Here is a 22,365-nt window from a genome sequence, read left to right on the forward strand (position 1 = left end):
GGCGATTTTGATTAAAGTCCAGCATCTGTCGGATTTAGGTAAGAGCAAAGAAGGGTTAGATACAATGCTAGCTTTTTAAATGCCGTCTAAATCCCTGCTAAAGAGATTTTCTCATCAGATTTTAAAAGCAGTCTTGTTGAATCCTTATAGCAGATTTATCCTTCATTTCTTGTGTCCATGACCTGGACCGGAATGGAGGTGAAATCTCACTCATGGGACACAGATAACAATAAAATCCGGACAGAGAATCTAAACGCTCCTAATCAGACTAGAAAATTAGTTTTTATCCCTGCTTATGTCCCTGTTAGGAGTATTTCTCCTCAGTCATCAAATAGACAGGAAGTGAGAAGAAATCTCCCACACAGGGACAGAGACAGCAAGAAACCTCTACCCAAATCAAAGTTTTGGCTTAAGTTTGATTTAAAGGAGTTGTAAAGGAAAACATTTTTTTTGCTGAAATAACTAATAGAGACATAATAGTTAACTGCTTCCTTTTAAAAATGATTAAAAATAGATAAAAATCAATCATATAATGTACCTGTAGTTTCAGTTTCGTTTATGCATGCTTTTTCATGCTTCTGTGAAGTACAGAGACACAGAGCCAATAGAGGGCAGTGATGGTTTGTAAAACAAAAGTGATTGGTTCTGACGGGTTTAAGACACACAGTAATCACACCTCCTTGATTAGTGCCACAGAGAGAAAGCTCCCATGACTTTTTTTCATCAGGAAACAGACTGTTCAGAACAGAGAAGGATTACAGCAACATCAGAGCAAAAACGAACAATGAGGACATGAAAACAGGACTGCAGTAAGGTAAAGGAAGCTATTTAGCTAAAAAAAAAAAAAAAAAAAAAAAAAAAAAACTTTAGTGATCCTTTAATTTAGTTTCCAGACATGGCTCCTAAACTCTATTATTTGCCCACCCATGGACCTAAATATCAGCTGGTAATAAAGCAAGGGCAGCTGAGCTGATGATGTTTTGCTCACCTTCATAATTTTGATGAATTTCAGCAGCAACCTCTCTCGGTCTTGTGCCTTCTCTTGCTGCATGATGATGGATCGCACCCTGTAATAGAGGAGGCAGAGCTCAGCCTTAACAGTTATGGTTCATTTTCTCTCCTACACGAGTCTCTTATCAATCCATAACAATTTTGTATCTTACCAGTAGGACATGTTGTTAAAGTGCTCTGTGAACTGTGTCAGGTTTGGGCTTTTCTCCTCGTTTTGCTCTTTTGCCCACAACAAAACCTCAGGGATCTAAATAGGAAAGGGAGCAGATTAAAGTTCTGACATTTCAGTGCAAGCAGTCATTTTGTGCTTTGGTGCCGTATCCATAATAATTCTAATCAGTGCAAAATGGACAGTGTGGTTGGCAGAGAAACAAAGCACTCGGACTGTTCTGACAGTTTAACCACTTGCCCACCAGGCCAATTCTGACATTTCTCTCCTACATGTTAATTTCATAATCCCAAACATTATATATGTTTTTTTTTTTAGCAGAGACCCTAGCTAGAGAATACAATGGCGGCCATTGCACGGTATTTGTGCAGCAATTTTTTTTTTTTTTTGGAAAAATTTTCATGCTGCGAAGAAAAAAAAAACCCAGTAAAGTTAGCCCAATTTTATTCCATGATGTGAAAGATGAAGTTGCGCTGAGTAAATAGATACCCAACAAGTCACGCTTCAAAATTCAACACGCTCGTGGAATGGCGCTAAACTTCGGTACTTATAAATCCCCATAGGCAATGCTTGAATTTTTTTTTTACAGGTTACATGTTTTGAGTTACAGAGTAGGTCTCACCTTTAAAAAAAAAAACGATCAGAGGCAGGGTGTGATGTCATATCATCATGTCCGGCCTCCGACGATCACAGAGACTCCGGCAACCATCTGGTCCACCTGAAATCTCTATGGTGGACATCAGTTGGTAGAAGCACACGAGGACGGCGGGATGGGACGTCTCCACTCGCCGCCCATAAGAATGATCAAGCGGCTGAACCACCGCTATGATCGTTCCTATGGTGTGGGGAACCGCTGTCTGAAAACATCAATATCTGAATAATGCCTGTAGCTGCAGGCATCATTCAGATATACCACCACAAACCCGAGGATGTCTTTAGACGTCCAGCAGTCGGCAAGTGGTTAAACTGGAATCTGGATCTCCGTCAACAATGTAAACATTATTAAACACTAGCCAATCTAGCAGTGGATTTAATGCCGGTGGGCGGCTCCCCTAGGCACTGCGACATTGCGGTGCACATGAGCCCTGGCGTGTCCCCTGGGGCGCATTCTGTGATGATAGCGGTACTCTGTATTGGGCTGCCGTGAGCAGACCGGATACCACATCATCGCTATGGGATCACGACACCTAGTGCAATCCATTCACGACAACATTATTGCTTACCACTGTGCGTGATCTGTGATTGGTTACCAGTGATTCGCATGGTACCTGTATGAAGTCTTTGCAACTCCATGACAACCAGAACTTTCAGCAATTAGCATTAACAACCTACCCAAAAAACTAGTCCTAGCACAGGTTCCCTTTACCGATAAGGGTGCATTTATTGAGGTGCGAGACATATGATAAATGTGATTAGTGTTCACATTTTTCGCCTTCAAGCTTCTATGGAAAAACCAAGCAAGATGATCTGCAAGGTAGCACAGCTTGAATACCACAATCGAATGCCGCATACACACGACAGCCATGACAGCTTTTGGTCGGGAAAACTGGCCGTGTGTATGCTCCATTGCAGTTTTCCCGACAGTAAAACCAATGGGAATTCCAATGGGAATTTTTTTTTCCTGCCGGGATTCCCGGCAGTTTTTAAGCCGGCAGTTTACCTATGGGGAAAACCTGTGGTGGAGCATACACATGGCTGGGTTTCCCCGACCAAAGCTCTCATGGCAGTTTTCCTGCCAGGAAACCCGGCCGTGTGTGGGGGGGGGGGACGGGGGACGGACGCTACCGAGCAGGTTTTCGGTTTTCCCGGCGGACTTTTTATCGCTGGGAAAACCGATCGTGTGTACAAGGCAAAACATGGTTTTCCCAGTTAACCCACCTCAATCTTGTAGAAAAGCTCTGCATCCAGAAGGGTCAGCTGTTCTGCAATTTCATGACTGTGGAAGTCATGGAGGGTCCCTGGCCTGTAAAACACCACAGACAAAATTATACAACACAGATAAAGTTTCCTGTATGCAGAGGAATTCTGAGATGTCGAAACAAGAGACCATCAACCACTGTACAGGTATCGCATATGGAAGCCAACACCATATTTTTTTTATACATGGGGAAAATTGCTAATAAAAATCGGAAGGCATGCATACCTTGCAGCGACACCCCTGGCAGCGAGCGGTCTCATGGCGGAGTTGCAGTGGCTCTGCATCCTCTTGTTATCTACTTTTTCCAAGATGTTTTTCCGCAGTACACGGGCCAGACTCAGCTCCCCTTTACACACCAGCTTGAACACCAATTCCATCAGCAACTTCAATATTTCATCCGTCAGCTCCACCAAGCTGCAAAAATAGGGGGGGAGGGAAAGAAAAAATCTCAGTCCAAAGAAATACCACTTGGCCATTAATACATTCAGTGCAAAAATATGCCCATCACTCAGCAAGGAGGAGGCTGCTGATGCTGGCCACCTGCTGAACACTAGTTACCGAGTTATCTTCACTGACTGGCTTTAATACTATTAATCAATGGCTTGAAGCAGCATGCAAATCAGGAAAACCTGCATTTTTCATTTGCGTTAGAGACTTCGGTCAGAAAGTCAGCTTAACAGTCAGGCAACTTGCATGTTAAGAACTACTCAGCAATTGTAACTAGGGTTGGACTGATACTAGGCATTTTCAGCCTCCTCCAGTGCAGGGCAGTCTTCATGCATGGGCCAACCTGGTGCATACTACACCCCCTGTACTGTTTCCTCCTAACCCCCTGTACTGTCACCTCTGCCCCCATGTCTCCCAATGATCCTCCCACCCCCTTCCCCCAGTGATCACAGCCTTTTCCATACCAACTCTCCCCCCCTTATTTACCCCATACCCCCACCCTCACCCCAGTTTCACCCAACTCCATACCCCCTCCCTCCTCCCTAACCACCCCTCTACCTAGGGCGATAGGTATCTGATCTGTAACTGGTATCGCAGAGTACTTGGGGGAAAAAAGTCTAAAAAAAATGGCATCGGTGCATTCCTAATTGTGACCTCTGTTTCCCAAAGAAAAGGCTCTTAATATCTTGCTAATCTGAAACAAGTATACAGGTTGTCGTGTTCATCTTCACTGGCTCAATACTGATTCTTTGCTCAGTGATGTCATGGTGAGGAGCGGGGCTAAACACCAACAAGATGTTGAGACCCTATTCAGAGCATAATCCTAGGATCAAGTAATTAGAAGATTAACAAAATGAATTTGCAGTTAAAAATTGCCTACAATGTAGTTTTATCAGACCAGACAATTTATAGGACCTGACAGGTTCACTTTAAGGATGAAAGACTTGTAATTAATTTAATTAAAACCAATCACGCTGTTTACACAGCAATGTGAAAATCGGTGCTTTAAAATCTAATTTGCTACCTGTCAGAGGGACCACTTCTGAGCAAGTCACTATTGTATACCAATAAATGATTCAGGCCGGATTCACACTAGTGTGGTGCAAATTTCAACTCTTATCTCTGCAGAGAGATAAGAGAACTGTTCAGCAGATCAGCTCCGTTTTAGATGTGAATTTGGAGACCTGGGAGAGGGGAGGGGGAGGGGGGAAGTGTATTGAGCTGAATGAGAGAAATCCTGAAGAGAAATGAACACATGTGCGAATCACATGTGTGCCCATAGAAGATAATGGGCCTGAATTCGCACCTGAGCCGCACAGCAATGCCTACAAAACGCACAAGTTTTTTCGGCAATGCGCAGTGCGAATGCATCGCACATATGTGAACCAGCATCATTGAAATCAATGTATTTTATAATGTAATGCGAATTGGATGCGGTTTAAGCTGCAACCAATTTGCATAGGTGTGAACCCGGCCTCAGTGTCAGTCTGATAACTGCGTGTTACTTACCAGAGCTCATCCACCACTCTCACCAGCACGAAGAAGGTGTTCTTGCTCACTCGCTGCTTGAACGTGTCCTGGAAGTGGCAGAATCTCTCATACGTTGAAAGTAGTTAAAGAAAACAGTCACCAATTCAGTTTTATATAAAACTCTTAAGCAATGCAGTGGGAGTTTGTGTTCTAGAAATTGTAAATCCCATATAAATTATTTAACTTTTGCTGGTTTAGCCTATTCAAAAATTGTTTTTAACAACTCTAGATGCAGAGAAATAATACAGGCACTGATCTGGGAAACATTCTGAAAAATATGGTTCTCCTACTCCGTACATGCTCTGGAAATGTGATTGGGGTGTGTCAGTGACTTCACTGCTACAACTCCCATGGGCTTCTACACACACAGTGGCCACACACATTCCTCTGCTGGCCCACATGGACTGTCAACAGCGGAAACAAAGTCATTTCCGTTACAAATCAGTGGAATTCACAGTTAAACATTTTACAATATAACTGGTATCATAAATCTTACTTTCTAGGGGTGACTACAAACACACTTTAAAATTAATCACAATTTATGCACACTTTTTCTATACCGCTTTTCTTTAGCCGCACGCCGATATACATCGGCAGAATGGCACGGCTGGGCAAAACAACGTATGGGTACGTTGTTCACTTAAGAGCCGCGCGCCCGCTGTGTGGCGGGCGCGATCGCAGACAAGAGCCAGCATGGGGATTTGTGTGTGTAAACACACAAATCCCTGTTCTGTCAGGTGAGAGGCGACATATTGTTTGTTCCTAAGTAGGAATAATATGTCTCAACCCCCAGTCAGTCAGAACACATATTTAAACCTTTGATCACTCCCTAGTGTTAACCCCTTCCCTACCATTTACACAGTAATCAGTGTATATTTATAGCACTGATCGCTGTATAAATGTCAATGGTCCCAAAAAATGTAATAAAAATATGCCACAAATCTCTCCCATAGTTTGCAGATGCTATAACTTTTGTGCAAACCAACCAATATACGCTTATTGTGATTTTTTCTTTACCAAAAATATGTAGAAAAATATATATTGGCCTAAACCGATGAAGAAATTATTTTTTAAAAAACATTTTGGGGGATATTTTAGCAAAAAGTAAAAAATACTGTTTTTGTTTTTTTCAAAACCGTCGCTCTTTTTCTGTTTAAAGCGCAAAAAATAAAAACTACAGAGGCAATCAAATACCACCAAAAGAAAGCTCTATTTGTGGAAAAAAACTCAAAAAGACTCAAATTTTGTTTGGGTCCAAAGGTTGCATGACCGCACAATTGTCAGTTAAAGCGATAGTGCCAAATTGAAAAAAGTGCTCTGGTCATGAAAGGGGTAAAATCTTCTGGGGGTGAAGTGGTTAAACATCATCTGCACTATTATACTTTGTTGCAAACCCAATAAAAATCTATTCATCTAATAGATGACACATTTTCAGTAGGCAGAGCTGAATGATAAAGAGAAAGTTTTCCTTTCCTATCCACATGGGCAGAAACAGCCTTCCCAACAGCAGGGGGCAGCACTAGTCCATAGCTTGTGCTGGGCACACTGCATAGGAATACTGGTTGGTTAGCACACTGCATAAAAAACAGAAAATCTAAATATAGGAAGTGCTGTCAATATTAAAATCCATTACCAAAACTATGCTCCCCCCCCCCCCCAGTCAGTTAAACCAATTCTACTTAAATGGGAGCCCATAGAAACATCAACAGGGCTTATCTAGTCACCGACCTACCGCTGTATGATTGTTCCAGGTTGGTGACCCCCCAGGGTAATGAAGCAAAAATCAGTATCGGAGCTGCACCTTTAAAAACAAGTCAGAAATGGGAGCTTCCGTTTTTCTGAATTTACAGGGTTCCCTGCGAAACCAGTACTAGAAAAATTGCAGCGACTACCATTGCGAAATATCTGCTAAAAATACAACTTGTCTGGCCTTCTCTGGCTTTTGTGAGATACTGACCTGGAATAAGCCAGCAAACTCCTAATCAACATACTGGTTTCAAGTCAGTAACTTGGCATATACCAAAGCCATTGTTCACCATGATAGGCAGGGAAATTGTATTTTCAGAATAGCAGAGGCAGGCTCTATTAATCCCTTAGTGCAAATTTCTTGAATTCTCTTAGAAACTGTCTATCAAGGCCTTTGGTGTCAGGGAGATTGTATGAAGGGGAATGAGAGACACTAGATGAACAAAGTTACCTTACTCAACCATTAAAAACTACAATGACAATATCAAAGCCGGTGTGATGATTCCTTGCCATATGGAAAGGATATCTGTACTGCAGTTTCTCAATCAGCTCCTCCGGTGTAATGAATGTCCGGTAAGTGGTCAGGAAAGCCTCGCAATAAAGAACCAGATCTGCGAGAGAGAATTCAGCATATAAATATATTTTATTGTGTCTCAGAAACATCACAAGTAAACATATACTAGCTGTGTGATTGTGGAAAGCAGGAAAGCTGGATAAAGCATCTTGCGTCCAAAGTACGCCCGCATCTCAGAACTCTGAGATCATACAGACATGCTGCAGCAAGAAGAGCCCTGGGGCAACCCTTATCCGAGAGGAAACTCCTTGGAATGTAACCCGGATCTGTGCACAGCTCTCCATCAGCTGAGACATTGAACTGAGCGCTGACCGACCGCCACCCATGTAATCAGCTCTTCCGAAAAACTGGAGTACTGAATAGAACAGTGACAATACTGCACACTACATGCATCATCAACAGAAAATCTGGCAGTAGAAGTGGCAGCCTTCACAGACAAATCATTTACAGAAGGTTCATTTAAAAAAAAAAAAAAAGGGCAACATCAGTCAAAGCAGCACACAGCTGAAACTATTTTTTTACATGACATTATTATAAGGGACCACATTTTGTGATGTAACAACTCCTGATGACTACTAGTGCGTATGACCACAGGGGACCTTCACCCAAATACCTCTGCTTCCTGGGCACCCTTCAAGGTAGTGACACAGTGCTGTCAAAAATGCTACAACATGTAAGTCAATGGTAAGTGAGTAATGCCTCTCGTTCAGCAGATGAGGGAGAATAAGATGAAAACAGATGGGGTTTGACATTAGCTGAAATTTTACTGATTCATGTGAAGAAGGTGTAGAACAAAGCTTACCTTTTCGGTCTGTCTCTGTGGCATGGACAAGTAAGATATCTCCAGAACCACCCCTGACATCTGGCCCATCATCACCCTGCATGTACAAAGCTCATCAGTCACTTTTACAAAATAATTAAAATGGGATCAGCCACTTCCACCATCCACTATGAGCGGGCTCACCTCTTGTTTCAGCGTGAGTTTTGCCATGATCTCATTGTGGTCTACAAGGGAAAGTTCATCCAATTCCTCGCTCTCCTCTGCCTCTGGCGTTTCATGATTATGCCCACCAGGAGAATTGGGTAGCCTGTAAAATTAAGGTTATCAGCATGTTATGAATGTGGATCAACAAGGCAAAAAGATAGGCTGTGACTCTGTACAGGATCATGATATACATTTAGCATCCCTGGGGCCATGGGACCAACATGCTGTGACCTAAATACCCCTGCTGGTTCCTTTTATTAGATTAATCAATAGACTATTACACAGCTAGTCACCACTGTATCGGTTCAACTGTCATTTGAAGAAGCCTGCACTGAGAGAAATAAAGGTTGCCTCCATTTGAAAACACTGCTTGGCTGTCACGCTGATTCACTGGCTTTTGTGTTTTCTGAGCCACTGGTCTGGAACAAAAGTGATTTCACTCTTAAAGTGGTTGTAAAGGCACGGCTTTTTCCCTTCATGAATTCTATGCAGGAAGGTAAACAACCTTCTGTGTGCAGCAGCCCCCCCAAGACTTACATTAACCCCCCCTCGATCCAGTGATGTCCACGAGAGCCTCGTCTCTCTGGGGACACACACCCCCGATTGGCTTTCAGCAACAGTGGGAGCTATTGACTCTCGTTGCTGTCAATCACAGCCAGTAAGCCAATCAGGAGACAAAGGGGGGCGTGGCCGAGCCATTCACACACGGAGCCACGTTTCAGAAGCGTGCTTGCTTTAGTGCCCCCAAAGCAAGCTTAACCACCGGAAGAATGGTATAATAATATAATTGACCCTTATGTGGCCACAGCAAGGCCCAATCACCTACAAACTCCGGTACCTGAATGCCAGATGCAATGTTGAAGTGTAACAACCAAATTGACCAACTTTTATTTTCCCAGTGCAGGTTACAGAATATAAAATCTAACTGACTATTATGGTCAAAGCTTTCATTCTTATTTGCTCGGCTTTCCAATACAACAGCCTGCACTGCTACCCATATGCAGTATAAATTGGGTAAGAGGCGTATGCTGAGACAGTACATTTTGTATTACATCTCCCTCTATAGCAGAGAGCCCAGCCCACTTCTATTACAGAGCAGGCACCGCTGACAGCCTCACGACAGCTGTACAAGGGGTCATTAATGAACCTATCATTAAAAGTAACACTGAGTGTGAAATAACTGTAATTAACTGGAGTCTTTCTATGCATGGCAATGAGCAGAGGTGGTAAATGCTTCTTAATAAGGAACCAACTCGGTGGCAAGTGGAATGACTGGAAGCCACAAATAACACAATCTACTTGACATGGAAATGTAATCGCTTAGCATACCATTATTTGCCTGGATGATGAAAGAGAGAAGGTGAGCGAGGAGGAGGAGGAGGAGATAGAGAGAGAAGCACAGAGGACAGGCTAGACAGATAGAACAAGGATGAACTGAAAGATCACAAAGCAGTGAGCACACAGCAAAGTACTGGAAGATAAGAGCACATGAGGGGGAGGTATGACACAGGAAATGCAAGCTGTGTCTATAAATGACAGGGTCTTAAAACATTATAATTAGAGGCCCTGCTGGCTCTTTTATGTTAATGCGGTAGTAAACTTGGGCATTTAAAAAAAGAAGAAAAAAACCCTGCAAGAAAATGACATATGGTGTTAGTTTGTATCGCATACTAGCACGTTATGAAATACTTACCTTAGAATGAAGCTCTCCCGCAGCACGCTGTCATCTTTACCCCGGTCTTCCTTTCCGGGTTCGCAGGCTCCGGCGGGATGAATGACTGAGCAGCGATGACGTCACTCCCACGAGTCATGGCCCCGGCACAGATTCCTGAAAGTACGGCATGGATGCCATCCCTTCAGAGTGCATGCCCCGGTGACGTCACCAGCTGCATGTTGTGTGAATATCTCCTAAACAGTGCAAATTTAGGAGATATTCACCGTACCCACAGGTAAGTGTTATTATAGGTTATTATAAGTTCAAAAGGGATTAATTCCTTACTAGAGGGAGGTAGAGCCATGCAGGTCATTCTTTTTTACCCCGAGTGTTGCAACACAAAGGACTAATGTAATGAATCAATATTACCATACATGAAGCCAACAATATAGAATATTGTAACCATCATGCATAAAGCTATTTTTGCTCTCCGGTGAAAAATACAGAAACAATGGGGAGGATTTAATAAGGCTGATCTGATGCATCACTTTTCTGGCACGTATCCCTCTGGTTAATGTATTTCACCAAATTAATAAAACATTTGTGACAATTTTGGTTCTGACAACGTCATATGTACCAAATTCAGGTAGTTCTGAAATGTGCCACTTTTAGTGTGTCGCATTGAATGTTCCACTTTTATAGTAAGTCACATTGAACTTGACATATGTAAAAGTGGCATTAAGACCAACTCTCTTTTGGCCTATTAAGAAAAAAAAGCAGTCTCAGACAAATTTTGTGAAAGTGTCTCGGGTGCATTCTAAAAGTCGTGCAGCATGAACCAAATTCAAGTACAAGTTCTAGACAGTTATATGAATTTGGCGCATTCTTCACTACTTTTAGAATGCACAAAAGACGGACACTTTTGCAAAAATCTGCCTGTGCCAGTCTTTATGAATTCCAGGAAATGCTTTTTATGGGATATAACTAAAAAGTCAGTAAACCTGATTACAGGAGAATATGGCACATAAATGTACTCAGGAGTGTGCGGTTTCTTCCTTATTGTCCAAATGAATTTGGGACAAAGGTGGTGTATTGCTAACCTGCAGCATGGCCCTCGTTTAAGGTCCAACAACAGTCAGTGCTGTCTAGCAGAGACAAACAGATTACAAGACTGGCTCAGCACATAATTCATTTGGTAGCTACAACAGTTTAATGCATATGCATTTTAATTGTATGTTTGGTTGTCTGTCTGGAGTTAAGCTTTGGAAATAAATGAGAATAAAGAATGTGGAGCAAATGTGTCAGGTATAAAATGAACAGGAAGGAAGAACATGAATTTATTGCATTATGTGGGTCACGGGACCAGAAACAAGGAAGAGGGAGGACAGAATTAGTACAGTACCTGTCCATGGTTTCGTGGTTCTCGCTGCCAGGGGCACAGGGCTGAGACGAGGAAGCGCTCTGATGTTCGTCATCAATTAAAGGAGATTCCTGCAGGAGACCAAAGCCATCAGTTTCACTGTCAGTCATACACAGTATGTTATGGTAATGTAAGCTAGAACATGGGGCACTTCATCTTCTCTACAGGACACACTGACCATTCACTGCTGTGATCACATTTATAAACACACACATATGCCCCCTTACCACACCACATTCTTCTACACCCATACAGAATGACATTAGTATTATATAGGATGTACAATCTGACACTTCCTTGCCACCCTCAACTAAAAAAACAAAAACAGCAACTACAACACCACAAATTGAAAGCTACTTTTCCCCTATGCAATGCAAAATTAACAGGACACAAACCAAGAAGCTTTCCAGGGTAACATGTACCTGTTCCTTATGCCCAATGAGGCAGCCATTTTAATACAGAGGTGCAAGGTGACATCACTGAGGCCTTAAGCAGAATGGTAACCAGTAACATACTAATAGGCAGCAATGAACTTTGGAGATGTGCCTGGGCTTCCTCCAAACTAATCTCTAACCCAAACGTCTACAAGTTGTATGCCCCAGGCCCTCCAAGCTCATCTCTACTGGCCATCATGTGCATCGTTTGTGCTGTATAAGGGGTTTTTAGTAAGCAATAACTTTCTGATGCAATGGAAAATTCTGGATTGTTGATTTAACTCAACTCTTCATAATCCTTAAATTATTTTTTTATTTCTAAAAGCAGAACGGAAACTGCAGCACTGGGTGGAATTTTTTTTTATTAATTGCCTGTCTGAACACAAAAAAAAGGTTAGCAGTGTGTCCTTTATTTCCAAAGTTTACAGACTTCATCCAGCTGGCTTCTGCCTTTTACAGTACAGCCAGGGCTTTTTATCATTCAATGTTTGATCTGTCCTTTCAGGTTTTGTGCAATGATAAAGGCAGAAATAACAATGAATAAAGCAGGAAGTGTTGTTTAAAAGATTGATTATTTGTGTACATATAACCTTATGGGTGGTCGTGGATATAGGACGACGGTCAGTCATGCAGGTATATAACCAGCCTCATGGTGGACCCTATTTCTAACAAAGACATGAACACTAAGTGCACATCTTCGAATGTGTGTCGTAGGGAGGGCACAAAGGCTCTGACACACAGAACCAATGCCAGTTTATCTTGGTAGAAAGACAAATATGCAGACACAACCTTTCCACAACCCAAAAAAGATCAGGTGGTTGTCTGCTACTGCCATAGACTTTACATTATTGTTAGTCCCAGTGACCACTGGCATAGGACAGAAAGTGATGTGAAAACCAAACATTTACAGCTGTCATTGACACAAGAGATAAGAGGAAATTTTTCAAACCTGCTTCAGTGACTACCATCTGTGATGGGACTTGTCCTCCCTATGGCTTAACCCTGGGCTCATCGGTGCCATTCAATACAGAACGTTTTCACTAGAAACACCCTCAGTACACAGGCTGTCAGTGATATGAAACTGCATCCACATAGCAAAATAGCTGTTCACACGGTGCAAAGTAAAAGGTACGTGTGACCAATCGGAAATCTTTTTGCAGTGATCTTCCAAATGAGGTGTTCAGAAAACAAATATATATTATATTACCTCCTCTGCAGTCTATTAGAGGGATACCACTCACTGCAACCCAAAGCATTCAGGGTTCCCATTACAAGCTCTGCAATCCAATATTCTATTATTTTAGGCAATTCCACATAAGAGAAAAATAAAATCACATTTATTCCTCCAACATTAGATCACTATTACATATGCCTGGCATCCACTAATGTCAGAATATAACAAGACACAGCCACAAAGGAAGCACAGACTGTAGCAACTGTTTGGCAGCACAGTGATAAAGGATGTGGTGAAAACATGGTGACAATGCAGACAAGCAAGCAAGCACAGTTATATTGACAAGCCGCTGTTAGGAGATGAGGTGATGCAGGACATCCAAATCCGAGTGGAAAGGGAACAACCTCAACTCATATAGCAGATGATATGAAGTACCCACCCCAGGCTTTGTGACTGTATAACTCACTATTACTTAACAAGAAGTGCATTACAAAGACGATGAATTATATGAGTATTCCTTTGGATACTTATAAAGGTGGTATAATGGCGTTTGGCCAAATTTACTTTGTTAGTTTATCAACTATTTTATTTATTTTTATAAATTTGCATACAATCGTTATATAACAAATCCATATTTTTGTAAAACACCCTAAACCATTTTTTTTTTAAATAAAAGTGCTTACCTGCACGCTTGCTGGCATCCTGTGTATACCCGACTAATTCTGATAATGTATCCTTCCCCTGATTTCTTTCATATTCTTAAATTGTATTTTAGCTTACTAGCTATTAAAGCCATAGAGTAGAGAATGGTTAGAGCCTGCATCAGGACATTTTTGCTGCCTGTGGCTTGTTTAGCTTTCTCCTCACTTTGTCCCCAGTGAAGTTGTCACCAGGATAGAAAGTGAGGGTACCTCTTCTTGGCAGGGACACCATAGAAATAAAAATACTTTTCCCCCCTCACTACCTTCCACAGTGACAGCATTGTCGCCTGGACAGGAAGCAAAATGGTTTTTCCCCCAAAAAGACGCAAAGAATGTTTTTTTCCCTCTGGTCTCCAAAGCTGCTAATAAAAAAAACCTTTGGCTAGATGTGCAATAAGAAAGGCTGTGCTTTTGTCTACAGCCTACCACAAGCTGACTTTAAAGCCTATTTTTTTAATAATAATAAAAAAAAGTCACATATACCTGCTCTATGCAATGGTATAGCACAGTCTCCCTTGCCTCCACTTCTGGAGTCCCCCCCCCCCCCCCTGGTGCCATCTGCTCCTTCCTGCAAGTGCCCCCGTAGCAAACTGTGTGATATGGGGGCAACAATGTAGGTGCTCTCCTGAGCTGGACTGTGTACATCCATAGATACACACAGCCTGGCTGGGTCATGCCCCCCACTCCCTCCTCTCAGGATTTGACTGGCAGGAGCCTATGGCTGTCTGTGTCTCCTGTGAGACCAGGAAGTCAAGAGAGAAGAGCTGCAACCAGGACAGCACTGATTGCTGACAGAACTCAAGGAAGTGGGGGAGGGGTGTTAGGTTGGACAGTTGGTGGGGAGATTTACTACCTTAATGCAGGGAATGCATACAAAAAAACCCGTTAGACCTTAAAACCACTTTAAGCAGTAAATATGAAATAGTCATACGCAATTTTCATTTCATATTTCCTCATTATTTTTGCCTCGGCTAAAAGTAAATTTATTCAAAAAACTTAATACATTGGGCTTTAATATGGTTTGTTAAAGCGGAATTCAGAGAAGTTTGGGTTTTGTTTTTTTAATCAATCATACTTACCTACCTAGGTGGATGCTACATCTGTCCCGCCATTGGCGCCAAGACCGAGAACTGAGCGATAAAAGACTACTGATCACTCGGTTCCGTGAGCAGAGTCAGAGGCTCTTTGTTCTGCAAACCCTACTGGAGTGCTGGGTGATGGATGGGGCAGGAACGACTGGCTCAGGCTCTCAGCAAATTCGCTGAGAGGATGAGCCACATGCCAGTCCAGGCATCTGGGTGGATCTCGACCATATGGTCACAAACTTTCCCCAGTCTGGACTAGCTCTATGACTTTAGCCCGAAAACGGGTCACAGAAGTGCAGAACAAACTGCACTTCTGTGATCCAGCCTTAAGATTTTAAAAAATTTCAACAGGCAGGTCTCTTCTGCCATAAACGCTTCCCCCAACCTGTCTGTGGTAATGTACACTGAGCAAAGCATGCGCAGCTCAGAGTACAACTATAGCACTGCTCTGCCGTGATGAAGTAGTGACTACCATGCGCGGGAATGATGACATCGCAGCACGGCCATTCAAGAAGTTAGAGGTAACCCAGAAGGAAGACCTGGTGAAGATAAAGCACTTGGGACTAGCTGAAGCATCAGCACCACAGGTAAGTCTGCCATAACGTGCTAATATGTGGTGTATACTAGCACATTATGGCATGGACCTCTTGGGGGCCCATTAAACAGGGGAGTGCAGTTTTAATTTAAAATAACGTATCCAGTAAAATTTAGATTTTGAAAACATGAATAGTAAAGTAAGTGATGCATTGGTCTTTCAAACAAGGCAACAATGTCATGAAAAGATATTGGAAGTGGCCATTGCTAATGACACCTGCTTACCATGCCGACATTCTGGTTTCAGTCATAGACCTGGAACAAGGCTGCAGATAAAGAAGTCAGAACTCTGTGTCTGATTATTGTTCTGAAACAATGACTCACGGGTTTAAAGAAAGATTCAGCATGACAGCCAACCGAATAGCATTATAAATGGAGGTTCCTGATGGCAGCCTCTGTTTCTCATCACAGGGTTCATTTAACCATCACTGACCTCATCACAGGGCCCCTCCAAATGTTTGTATTTGTCCTGCATGGTGGTTGGCAGGCAGTCTTGGCCATAAAATATCTATTTCAGTGTTTACTCCTGACAGTATAAAAACTTCAGGGCATCATAAACCCAGCACTGATACTGATGTGACTTTTCAGAGAACTACAATAGTCCAAGATGCTTGCTGGGAGTGCCCGTGATACAATAGTATTATTTGTGGTTTAGAAAACCTGATAAAATACATATATGGGCCTGTCATTGTTAACTTTTTTTTTTTTATCACCTCTACTATTTGCTGATCACCAAGTATATGCATATCAGGTGGGAGACCATTTATATGTCCATACTTGTTCCTGGTCAGTGACACACTAAGTAGAGATTATAGAGGTGGCTGAGGAGAGCTGTGCATGAATAACGTCTGGGAAGCTCCATCTGGTTGAAGAAAAATGATCAGTTAGTGTGTGACAAAACATTTCCAATGCGTTTCAGGGGATCGGGACATCCCCTTCTTCAGGGGATTTGTAGCATTAGATCTGGTGGTTGTGACCATTGCAGTCTGTGTGATAATATGATAACGGTGGTGATCCAAAGTTTTTTTTGTTGTTCAAAAACAAGTCTGTGGCAGTTATTACATATTTATCCTGATATACTGTATAACCTTTATATCATCATATAAAGCTGGAAGTCGCTTACAAAGAGCAAAAGTAAAATGGACACTCTGTGCAAGAGGAATGCATGCATATGTAGAGGTTAAAGTGATTGTAAAGGTAATTAAAAAATAAAAATAAAATAACAAACATGTCTATATTTACCTGATCAGTGCAACGGAATTGCACAGAGTGTCCGCGAACCTCCTCTTTTAGGGCCCCTCCCTTCTGTCTAGAGCCCCGTTGCTTCGTCTATTGACACAGACAGCGGGATTAGGCCCACCCCCTGCTCCCTTGTCACTGGATTTGATTGACAGCACTGAGAGCCAATGGCTCCTAATTCTCTAGAAAACCCAGCGAGACCCAGAAGTGAGGGGAGAGAAGAGCTCATAAGAGGGCTCAGGTAAGTAAAGGGGGGGGGGGGGGTGGTGGGTGAGGGGGGATACGGACACTAAAACATCTTTTACCTTAATGCAAATGTTAAGGCTTTACAATCACTTTAACTTCAATAAAATCAGAGGAGACAGAAGGGACATAACTTCAGCTGCCTGTATCTCTTGATCTACGGGCTCAGTGAGGCTGTCTGTCACACGAAGGACCAGTGTTGATTAGGGGTGCTGAATTTAATCGCTGCATTGTGTTTCAGGTGTCCCCGATGCGGCATTGATGCATGTGACCCGAAAAATTGATGTCCGCCCCTCCCGGGAGAGTGCTCTGAGCGTGTGTCAAAATAACTTTTTTGTAATAAATGCCGCGTTATAATCCATGAAGTGGCCACTGCTGTATGTGCTTTTTAAAATATATGCAACTCTATACCTCATTTTAAGTTTGTACTGTACTAACACCAGCTCCTAGACCCCTACATGTGCTCTGTGCTGGCATTTCTCTGGCTCCACGGTGTTAACTCCTAGTGTGCTGGAAGGTGCAAAGCCCAGAGAAATGTCAGCACAGACACAGTAGTACAGGGAACTGTACAGGGAACTTCACAGGGCCGTTTGTCAGTTGTGGATTCAAATCCCTCCTAAACTCCCAGCAGCAGTGTGTGTGTGTGTGAATTCCTGTATCCTGTAGTGCACCGGATTAGTGCACTTTTTAAAGTAGAGTTCCACCCTATTTTTAGTTTATTAAAAGTCATTAGCTACAAAAAGTGTAGCTGATGACTTTTAATAAACAGACACTCACCTGTCGACGGTCCAGCGATGCGGCCGCACAGAACCCCGTTCCTTTCCCCCTCCTCTCCGTAAAATCTACTGTGGGCACCCGGCCGTGACAACTTACGGCTTTACGGCCAGGTGCGCACTGCGCTCTGCCGCTGGCCAGCCAATCTTCTGGGACCTGTGTTGTGTCCCAGACGATTGCAGGGAGGAAGGGTCGCCTAGGCGGCACAAGCGCATCAGTAATCGTGATGCATCACGGAATCGAATCGTTGACCAGATAATCGTAATCGAATCGTGAGACCAGTGAAGATGCGCACCCCGAGTGTTGATAGGCTTCTGTTTACACAAGAACTGCTTCTCTCTCCATACAGTCTATGAGAATAAAAGCAGCTTGAAGCAGAATAAATAATGTGGGTCCTAAGGAGGTCAAATGCACCTGCAATAAATCCTGAATGGATGTTTAAAGCACGCTGTATTTGCAGTCCAAATACAAGCAATTCTAACGCTCAGGAGACTAAGGGCAGGACCATATCCAACTCTTACAGGAAAAGTCATGGTTTGCCTAGAAATTCAGCGGCCTATAGCTGACATGCAGATTTCACTAAAGGTAACATTAGCATCTACATTTTTCCATCATATGCTCATACCGACCAGGTTTATGAAAGATACACATGAAGGTGTTTATACACAGATTATTATTATTTTGGCAGACGATGTCTTTTGCTGTGACAATGAACCCAAGCACCAATTATAATAATCTGTGTAGAAACAAGCAATTGACAATGAACACTTGTTTGTAAAGTCAGCTGTTGCTGTAGATTCTCAAGCATGTTTGAAACCTGCATATGATTCACGTGATTAAGCAGCATTAAGAATCATTCATGTTGGGCTCTGAATGTTCATATGTTGGACCTGCTGTTGCATCTGAAGGTACTTCTAAGTTTGTCACCTAATCTGTCAATATTCTGCTTTGGGGTTAATTGCAAGTGGCTCTTTGCCTTTTCAATATCTACTTTGATTCCAAACAAGTAGAATGAAAAATCCAACTGTACGAATCTGTTTATATTATCTCTTATGTGCCAGTAAGAAGTATTAATACAGATGATGTATGTCCAGATCTTGTATACATAATCACATGTGTGGCCTAATCTGTTAAAATATAAATGTCTGGATGTTCATTCTTTGTAATGCTGACTAGCTGTTGAGGACAAACACGGAGTGTGCTAGTAACCATCTGGTGGAAGAGTAAATAACTATCAAGGCCTTCATCGTGTATTTGGGTCAGCCTCTGAGCCATCCACTTCCAATTAAAGGACTTCTCTATGGATAACTGTCTGCAGCTGGAACTACATGTCATTAGTATTCCTTATGCAAAGTCCATTGCCAATCATTATGCAGTGTGTTTAACGCCTGACAAGCAGCTTCTTATTCCAAGCTGCATACAACCGACTCAGGTCTGTCAATCTAACAAGCAAATTCTTTAGATCCTTCTCTATGAGGGATGGGCTCAAATAAACACACTTTAAAAAAAAAAGAAGAAAAAAACACTTTACTAGCAGTATGTGTTCATGTCTAAAAAAAAAAAAAAAGGAAGAATTTTGTATAGTTTAGGTACTTGATTTTCGCAGTTTCCAACTGACCGATTGCACCATTGAAGTGATCGATCAGCTGCATTTTCAATAAAAATGATTTCAGCAGGTTGTGTAAAGGTGTCACGTGACCTGCGCACACAGCGGGCAACAGATCAAGCATTGTCCTCCTTGGCTTTAATATCTGGTCCCTCTGTATCTATTCTTACTGAATGAATCCATTTCTCCAAACTGCAGCCCAAACATGTTTTTTTCTTTGTTTGCGCACAGTGGATATTAAGCTTTTAAAAATGTCTTTTCTTTTGGGGAGATTTTCCAACACTTCCTGTCTCAGTGACACCCTAACAATCAGGATGACATTGGAACAGAAAGTGAGAGCAAAATCCTTAATGGGAAAATAAAAAAGAAGAGCTCCTTACAATATACACAAAAAAAAAACACTGTTCTAGTTCATCTTTAAAAGAATATGGTTACTCTAAAAAAGAATCCAATGACAATAAGTACTATTGCCTCGGAAACGTAAAACATTACATTTGTGTAAAAAAAAAAACTGGCTTCCATATTACTTATTTGAGGAACTACCCTCTGCTTCCATTTGCACAAATATCTATTTTGAGACTTCCTTTTCTTGAGCTCTTGCTGGGCTGCTTTAAGAATTTAGAGGCTATGGGTAGCAGTGATACATTAGCACTTTATAATCTTGAACTTCTATGTAACATCTCAAATGTCTCAAGGTTGGTCTTTCACTATATTGTCTGCATAGGGCATTACTCGCTGACAAAGGACAACTTTAAAGCTTTTGAAGCAATTATCTTCTAAAGTATTCATAGGTTGGTGCAATGTTAATGTTGACAAGGTCAGGCAGCTTATTAGGGAATACCTAAAATTATTCAATGTATGATGAATAGAAGTGACGGCCACACAGAGAAAAACTTTTTTTTTTGCACCACCACTACATGTGCTCCATGACGTGATCAACAGCTAGTTACCTGCTTGAATATCACTTTGGTGACATGAAGATGTTATTGTTTATTAGCCTTTTTGAAATGTGTACTCAACTTGGAGTTCGTTCAATCAATCCTTTTGACCCCCAAGCAATATTGGCAGCTGGATGGATGTCCCAAAGCCTTTAAAAATGGTCACAAATGGTTAAGGCTGGGTTCACACTAGTGCGATGCCAGACATCCCATGCGACTTGCACCGCATTTCTGTGCACATAACACGCGATGTCTTTGCGATGCAAATTCAGCCATACATTCTGTATGGCTGAATCACATTGCATTTGCACCAAAATGTTGCAGGACCCTTTTTTTGGTTTGTTCACACCTATGCAATCCAATTCCTGTCTGATTTTCACATTTCGCACTGCGATCCGATTTGGGGGTGTCATTAACCTTATATTGACACCCGCAGCGGTTTGCAGAGAGCATTGTGAACTGCCAGCCAGTGAGCTGTGATAACCCGCACAGGAATCGCGCTGGTTCCTGCATCGCACCAGTGTGAACTGGGACTGAGTCTTTTGACAGCAATGGTGTAAAGTTAATACATAAAAGCAGCAAAGATAGGTAGGGTCGGTTCATTCTAATGGAAAGCAGTTTAGAGGATGCCTATATATTGGCAGGTTTTGGGTTTTTAAAGCGTTGCTGGTTCTATGAAATCAAGGAAAAATTACCAACAAACAGATGCCCAAAAGCCTATTAGAGCAACCACTGGGTAAGGGCATTTCACACTGGGGCGGGAGGTGCGTCGGCGGTAAAGCGCCGCTATTTTTAGCGCCGCTATTTTTAGCGCCGCTATACCGCCAATTGCAGAGGTTCATTGCCGGCAGTATAGCCTCGGTGTGCCATTGATTTCACCGCTCCAAAGATGCGTCTAGCAGGACTTTTGCTTACCGTTCTGCTAGGGGCTTTCACACTGGAGATACAGCACCGGCTGTTTAGGGGCGGTTTGCAGGTGCTATTTTTAGCGCAATAGCGCCTGCAAACCACTCCCGTGTTAAAGGGGTCTTACACTTTCATCTCAAAGGGTCTTTAAAACTTTTTACTGGAAGCAACTGGTGCTTAAATAAATTTGCCTGTAAAATGCTGATCTCTCCTGCTGCCCACGTCGCTCTATTATAGAGAAATTCTTCACTGTAATTGTTACTTCCAGGGCTGTCAATCTCCTGTGTCACTATGGTCTCTTGTATTGACATGAGAGTCTGCAGGAGAACGCACTGAGCACAGCACGGCACATGGGAGAACAAAACTCCCAGAAATGTTGATAAGGCTGCAGCATGGGCAGAGGTGACGATATTCTCAGATATATTAGTGTTTTTTTTTCGCATTTACAATTTATCCAATGCTTTGCATATAAACAGTGGACATCTTTAACCAAAACATTATGCTCAAAGGTTCAGTTCAGTTATCCGAAAGCCAGCAGAATTATTTAGACACAATGGGTTTGGTTTACTTCGGCCCCTTTCACACTTGTGCGACTTCAATGTCGTGTGATTTGCGCTCTCGATTTCAAGGAATGCCTGTGTAGGTGGCATCAAAATCGTACCAAAGCAGTGCAGGGACTACTTTTGAAGTCGTACTAATATGAATGGTTGTCATTGGAAATCACGGGTAACGACTTGTCATGCTACTTTGCAGTCCCAAATCGTCTGCAGGTGTGAAAGGGGCCTAAATGAGTACAGCCATGATCACTTTGCAAAGTGAATTTTTACTTTGCTTAGGAAAGAGCTGAAGCTGTGCTGACTTCAGTCTGAATATAAAATCGTAGGAATGTTTAAAAAAAATAATCAAAAAATAATCAAAAATATTTAATTTAACATGGTTTAGCATACTGGTCAAAGGGAATTTTCACTTAGCTTCACCTCATTTACTAAGGCAAGTGAAAATTCCCTTTACAAAATGAACAAGTTTTACTCCTTAAAGCGGGGGTTCACCCGTACATAACACTTTTTCCCCTTAGATGGATGCTCGTTTTGTCTAGGGGAATCGGCTAGTTTTAAAATATGAGCTGTACTTACCGTTTTCGAGATGCATCTTCTCCGTCGCTTCCGGTTATGGGTCTTCGGGAGCGGGAGTTCCTTCTTGATTGACAGTCTTTCGAG

General features: G+C 42.2%; 1 protein-coding gene across 12 annotated transcripts in view; it reads right to left on the minus strand.

The window, feature by feature from the left end:
• RAPGEF1 (Rap guanine nucleotide exchange factor 1) overlaps positions 1-22,365 on the minus strand; it is a 122,144-nt gene that overhangs the window by 5,465 nt on the left and 94,314 nt on the right. For all 12 annotated transcript variants that reach the window (XM_040324398.1, XM_040324397.1, XM_040324401.1 and 9 more), the window contains 9 exons: positions 11,437-11,525; positions 8,360-8,483; positions 8,198-8,273; positions 7,348-7,432; positions 5,055-5,147; positions 3,324-3,512; positions 3,059-3,143; positions 1,164-1,258; positions 989-1,067 (listed from right to left, as the gene is read on the minus strand). In XM_040324398.1, the coding sequence (XP_040180332.1) occupies positions 989-1,067; positions 1,164-1,258; positions 3,059-3,143; positions 3,324-3,512; positions 5,055-5,147; positions 7,348-7,432; positions 8,198-8,273; positions 8,360-8,483; positions 11,437-11,525 (915 nt within the window). The remainder of the gene's footprint in view (positions 1-988; positions 1,068-1,163; positions 1,259-3,058; positions 3,144-3,323; positions 3,513-5,054; positions 5,148-7,347; positions 7,433-8,197; positions 8,274-8,359; positions 8,484-11,436; positions 11,526-22,365) is intronic.

This window comes from Rana temporaria, chromosome 9 (assembly GCF_905171775.1).
Source record: "Rana temporaria chromosome 9, aRanTem1.1, whole genome shotgun sequence".
Classification (NCBI taxonomy): domain Eukaryota; kingdom Metazoa; phylum Chordata; class Amphibia; order Anura; family Ranidae; genus Rana; species Rana temporaria.